The sequence below is a fragment of the Pterocles gutturalis genome, unplaced genomic scaffold (genome assembly GCF_000699245.1).
Source record: "Pterocles gutturalis isolate BGI_N339 unplaced genomic scaffold, ASM69924v1 scaffold2883, whole genome shotgun sequence".
NCBI lineage: Eukaryota > Metazoa > Chordata > Aves > Pterocliformes > Pteroclidae > Pterocles > Pterocles gutturalis.
Genome location: NW_010125258.1, coordinates 9595 through 15551, shown reverse-complemented (window position 1 = coordinate 15551; position 5957 = coordinate 9595). Strand labels below are relative to the sequence as shown.

The window sequence follows — 5957 nt, the reverse complement described above, 5'->3', positions numbered from 1 at the left end:
GCATCCATCTCTGTATCGCCTGCCGTAACGCTGAGAAGAGCGAAGCCACGCGAGACCTCATCCTGGCCACCCACCCCGCCGCTCAGGTCTCCACCGTGGAAGTGGATCTAGGGAACCTGGCGTCTGTGCTGCGTGTGGCCCGGGAGCTCCGCTGCAGGTATTGAACCACCCCTCTCCCACCTGCGCTCCACCCCACCAGACCCTCCTGTCTGCCTGCTGCTTCTCACCCCAGTGCTCTTCCCCACGCAGGTTTCAGCGCCTGGACTTTGTCTACCTCAATGCTGGGATCATGCCCAACCCACACGTGAACTTCAAGGCTCTCTGGCATGGTCTCCGCACCGGGTAGGAGATGCTGGGGGGGAGCTGGTCCCTGGCTTGGGGGCACTATGGGGTGCTGGCAGCATCATTGTGGCCAAGGTGTGCCCTTGGGTCCAGGGCTGAAGACCCTATCGCTGTCCCCTAGCGTGACACAGAGAGCATCCCTGTGGGATGCGTGGGCTTGCATAGGGTGGGCTTTGCAGCTGTGGGTCAAGTGCTGGGGTGCTCTGAGGCACCCCATGCTGCTTCTGATCCCTGGTGTGGGGCCCGCTGTGTGCCAGCGTGAGGCGAGGGTTCACCCAAAGCCTGGGGCTCCTGGCAGGAGGCATGGAGTGAAAAGTGCTGGGGTGGTGTTGGGAGGTGAAGTTTGCTCTTCCTGGGCCTCCTTACTGTTGTTTGGGTTCCACTGTAGGTTTTTGTAGTTGTTCTCAGCTGGGGCTCGCTGGTATTTTGTGCAGCTGTGAGTTGGTGTTTATTCTATAAGCACCATGGGAGTAAGCATCGCTGGTCTATAGGCAACATGGGGAAGCTGAGTTAGGGAGCAAAGTGACTTGTGCTGAGTCTACAGTTGTTGGGATGTTGAATGTAGATGCCAGTCTGCTTTCCTTATCTTCATGAGGCTTGACCCTAGGGCTTAGGTCCATGCTGGAGCCTGATTTTGTTGTCTGCATGTGAAATGGCAAAGCCATGTTTTTTTAAGGGTACTTTACTGTGGTGAGATGAGGGAAGGGGCAAGTCTTCTCTGGTTTAGTCAGTATTCAGGGACTTGCAAATAAAGGGGCTGGAATGCTCTGTGAACTTCTGGCAGCTGGTTTTTTTTCCATGGATTAATAGAGCCCTTTAGGGTGGAAACTAGAGGAGCCTGTGAGGCGAGGGATGCACTGAGGGACTGAAGCAGGGGAGCAGCAGCTGCGGTGTTGCTCTTTAACTCCTATCCTTGCCTTCCAGGAAGCTGATTCACATGCTGAGCACGGCGGAAGGTATAATGACCCAGACAGATAGGCTTAACGGAGATGGGCTGCAGGAGGTGTTTGCTACCAACCTCTTTGGACACTTTATCCTGGTGAGGCGCGTGTGGAGGTCGAGCCCTTGCTCTGGTGGTTGGGGTGGGTGGGGATGGGCACAGGCAGGACTGATGTCAAATCAGTTATGTCCTGCAGGTTCAGCTGCTGGTGCAGGCTGCAGCCTGACAAATAGGGAATGATAAGGCAAAGGTCTCGGGCTTTGTTAGAGTGGCAATAAGTGGTGACACTTTTTGTTGCAAGAGTTAATATAATCTTGAGGTTACTCTAGTTAGTCAGTGGATAGAGGTGTCCTGGTTCAAACCCAACTAGCAGCAAACACCACACACCCGCTCGCTCACCTTCCCTCCTCCCAGGGGTGGGGGTGAGAATTAAAGGGGTGAAGGGAAGAGAGACTTGGGGATTGAGGTAAGAACAATCTAATAACTAAACTGCAATAAATTTGAAAATAATAATTGTAATATTATACAAATGAGTGGCACACAGTGCAGCTGCTTACCACCCGATGGCCAAGGCCCAGCCCATTCCTGGCTAACGATCCTGGAGCAGGGAGAGTCCTGAAACTGTAATCCTGGAAAAGAGGAGAGCTTGAGAGTCCAAGAGAGAACTAACTTCTGGACAGACCCTCATCTCTATACTGGGCATGACGTGCATCATATGGAACATACCATTGGCCAATTTGGATCTCACCTAAACCTAAGGTTGAATCCTGAGCTAGTAATTGGGGCTGTGCTCCCTCCCAGCTTCTCCTGCCCCTGCAGACATGGGCACAGCAGAGAAGCTGGAAAGTCTTTGACTGTCCTGGCAGCAACCGTCAGCATCATTAGTGCTTCTTCTCAGCACAAATCCAAAACAGCCTCACACTAGCTGCTCTGAAGAAAGTTAACTCTGTCCCAGGCGAAGCCAGGGCGAGAGGTAAACCATACATTGCAGGTTCTCTCTGTGCAGGGCAAGTACCAAGACATGGCTATATTAAATTCTGAGCCTAAATGAGCTGTGCCAGAGGATGGTGGCTGCTTGTAAGTGCTCCTGGTGGACCTTGGGCTGAAGTGACACCTGAGCAGCAGCTGCTTCTAGTCTAGTGAAGGCTGGCCAAGGCTAGGAGAGCTGAGATAAGCTCGCAGCTTGTAAGAACTGCAGAGCTATACTGTAAGACTTTAAAATGTGTTAAATGAGCTAACAATTATTTTGCAGGTTCGTCAGCTTGAATCTCTACTCTGTGGTAAAGAAAAACCTTCACGACTCATCTGGACCTCCTCCAGCAATGCCAGGGAGTCTGCCTTCAGCCTCTCTGACTATCAGCATGCCAAGGGGCGGGAATCATACAGCTCCTCCAAATACGCTACTGACCTGACCAGTGTGGTTCTGAATAGGAAATTTAATAAGCAGGTGATGATGGGGTTTGTACGGCTGAAGAAACCTAATGACCTGCTGTTTACAGTTATCATTATGTTGTTGTTGCCTAGCTGCGTCCATTCATAGCACTCTGATATGTTCCTTAGCACACACATAAGAACTAAACACAGCCGAGGTTGAACCAGGGTGGTGGAGAATCTCCTTTTGGGGTTCTTGTCTGTGGGTTTTAGGTGAAAGCAGAAGCTCTTAGGAGTGATCCCTGCCTGCAAGCTCTAGCTGTCTATTTAGACCAAAAACTGGTCTTAAAGAGCAAAGAGCAGCTGCTGGTTTCAGGTGTGCCTGCCTGTCAGAACAGGGCTGGTCAGGAGCTTTGTCTGCAAGCACTCGAGGTGCCGGCTCTACTGTTGTCTCCCGGTGGCTCCATGCTGGTTCTCCAGCTTGTCACACTCAGATGTGAATGTGAGCATGACCAACCTGCTGTCCCTGTCATGGGGAATTGCTGGGTTTCAGTGACAAACTGCAGCCCTAGTCCAGTGATAGTGATCGCACTCTGATGAAATACTTCAGGAGAAAATAGTTCAGTCCTAGAAGGCTGAACTCTTATCTCTGAAAAGTGAGGTAGCCTTTGATCTGAGCGGGCTGTAATTTGTGGGGTGACTGTTGCTGCTGAGCTGCATGTGGACTGCAACGTGAGGCTGTGATGTGTCGGGAGGCTGTGTCTGCTGTCTCATGGGCTTGTGATGGGCACAGATTTAACACAAACATCTTCAGTTTGGGACCTCTTAGAAATTACTACGTCTGATCCCTCTCTGCTTCTGGTAACTTTAGAGAGGAAAGCATCAACTATTACCTGGTCTCTGTACTCACCTTCATTTTCTTGTTGAGAAGAACTTGCCAGGAAGGGCTATCATCCATTCTTAAGCTAATTATTGTCTCTGCAAACTGACTCGGTTTCTTCTCTGCAGGGTCTGTATTCCAGTGTTGTTTGTCCTGGTCTCGTTATGTCTAACATGACATACAGAATTCTGCCAGTTTTTCTGTGGAAGCTGCTAATGCCTGTCATGTGGTTGGTAAGTGGAACTCCTGGCTGGTTTGGGGGAGGTTTGGGTTGAGAGAGTTCTGCAGCGATGCTCTTCACTGCAAGCAATGTGCAGATGTGCAGCGTACCTCTGGCTCCTTGCTCCCCATGCTGCCATACAGCTTGTCCTTCTGTTGGACTAGGCAGGCTGGCCCCCTTGCAAACCATCCTTATCGCGTTTCTCCTGGCAGTGGAGAGGCAATGCCTCCTTGCTTGTCCCCAGCACTGGCAGCATTGCAGATCCACTCTGCCTCCTGCCTGCTGTGCTCTTGAGTCCGTTTGAGAAGAGGTCCCCTTGAGGTGCACATGTGGCCGGTTGGCTCTTGCTTTTGGGGTGAGCTCTGTGTGAGGCTTCCTGATCTGGTGGGTGGCTCCAGAGGACCAGCATTTGTAGTGATAAAGGCGTGCTTTAGTCAGAAGTGTTACCTGTAGTCAAGTTTGAGAAGCATTTCTACCCCCGGTGGATGGTTTGGTGTGGCTGGGCTGCAGAGAGCTTGCCAAGGAAACCTTGGGCCAACATACAAATTCTGTCCTGCACTTCTTTTCCCCTCAGATCCGCTTTTTTACCAAAACTTACACTCTGACGCCGTATAATGGAGCAGAAGCTCATGTAAGTAATTTGCACCTTGCTGTTAGTATCCCTTCCCTTTGGGTAGCTCATCCAGGGTCTGCTGGTTGGAACACAGAGCCTCTCAGCGTGGGTGGGTACTGGGGACCAGCTCTGACCAGGGCTGATCCCCCAGGTGATGCTTTACCATCTTCATCAGGTGCCCATAAAATAGATGATTTTTGGAAAAACCACTATTCCTTCTGTCCGGGTCAGCGAGAATGCTGCTCTCCCTGTTGGCGGGCAAGCAGCCACAGACACGCGGACACGGGATGGGGGATGCAAAGCATGGTGTGTGTTGGGCACGGTGTGCGTCAGGCATGGCAGTGAGCAAGTTTAGCCATGTTGAGCTACTTTAGTGGTTTAGCTCTGGGGCATAAGCATGGTTTACTGTTGGCTCAGGTAGGTCACAGGTGAGGGGAGCCAGCTCAGACCTTCTCTGGATATCAAGTCTACCTCTGCGTGGTGAGAGCACCCATGGTGTTCTGGGTCCGCTGGCAGTTGGGACCTTGGCTGTGGGCTTGGTTGGGACTGTGTGTGCTGGACTGTACATATGTGCTGCTCTTCCCAGGTGTGGCTGTTCAAGCAGAAACCGGAGTACCTGGATGCACTTGTCAAATACCACAGCTGCACGTCTGGACTGGGGAAGCGCTTCGTGGAGCCCAGGAAGGTAAATGGACCAGTGAGGGGTTTCCTGTGGAAGGGTGGGTGCCAAGGGCGTCCTGTGGCTGGGGTGGGAGCAAGATCCATGTTGGATGCTGAGTGCAAGGAGGGGCGTGGGGTTATTTGTGAGGTTTCCTGAAGTAACTCCTGACTGCCAGCCTCAGGCTGGAGTCTGGAAGGTGAGGGAGACAATGGTCAGACCAGGATGAGTGTGTGATGATGCTTTCCCAAAATATGTTCTGGCTTGTGCCCTGGTAGTAGATGCCTTTGGTTGCCTCTCTGTGGATGCAGGAATTCCGGAGATGCACCCTGCTGTCGCCAGAGCTGCCCTCTGTGTCTGTGCTGGCTGCCACCCAGGCAATGGTCTCATGGTACTGTTCTTCCTGTCTTCCAGATTGATGTGGATGAAGAAACTGCTGAGAAATTTTACCAAAAGCTGTTGGAACTGGAGAAGCAGACTATAGAGAAATACAGTGATCTCCTAGATTAAGTAAAGCCAGTCTCGGTGGGATAAGAGTCTTTTATTGGTAACGTGGGTTTTCTTCATTCTGGTGCTACCTGTGATGCCTGCTGTTCTGCAGGCACATGGCTTCAGACCCCATCTTCCTTCTCGACAGAAGGTGAACAGTTCTGAAAAAGGAAATGTGAAAACTGAAGAGAAATAAATAGTCTTTTTGGTATGGGATTTTTTCTGGCATAAAACTAGACACCTAGAGTAGGTGGAGACTGTCTCAACACAGTTGCAAAGCTGTGTCTTGCAAAAGCGTGACTGACCTGTGCACAGTTCAGGAACAGCCTCAAAACATGTGGCTTCAATCTGGCTTAGTGCAGGAAAGGCAACATTCTGGGGTGCTGCTCTGCGTCTTGGCTCTACAGGTCTTTCTAGATGGCTGGAGCGCATTCCCTGTGGCTG

At 51.3% G+C, this 5957-nt stretch overlaps 1 protein-coding gene across 1 annotated transcript; it reads left to right on the top strand.

The window, feature by feature from the left end:
- Positions 1 to 5: 5 nt before the first annotated feature.
- On the top strand, positions 6 to 5628 carry HSD17B7 (hydroxysteroid (17-beta) dehydrogenase 7; the record flags this gene model as incomplete). Its single annotated transcript, XM_010078484.1, has 8 exons — positions 6 to 157; positions 250 to 342; positions 1267 to 1381; positions 2535 to 2729; positions 3662 to 3766; positions 4328 to 4384; positions 4953 to 5051; positions 5439 to 5628. Coding segments are annotated over 8 exons (912 nt in total), but the record flags the coding sequence as incomplete, so codon positions are not given.
- Between the last annotated feature and the right edge of the window lie 329 nt (positions 5629 to 5957).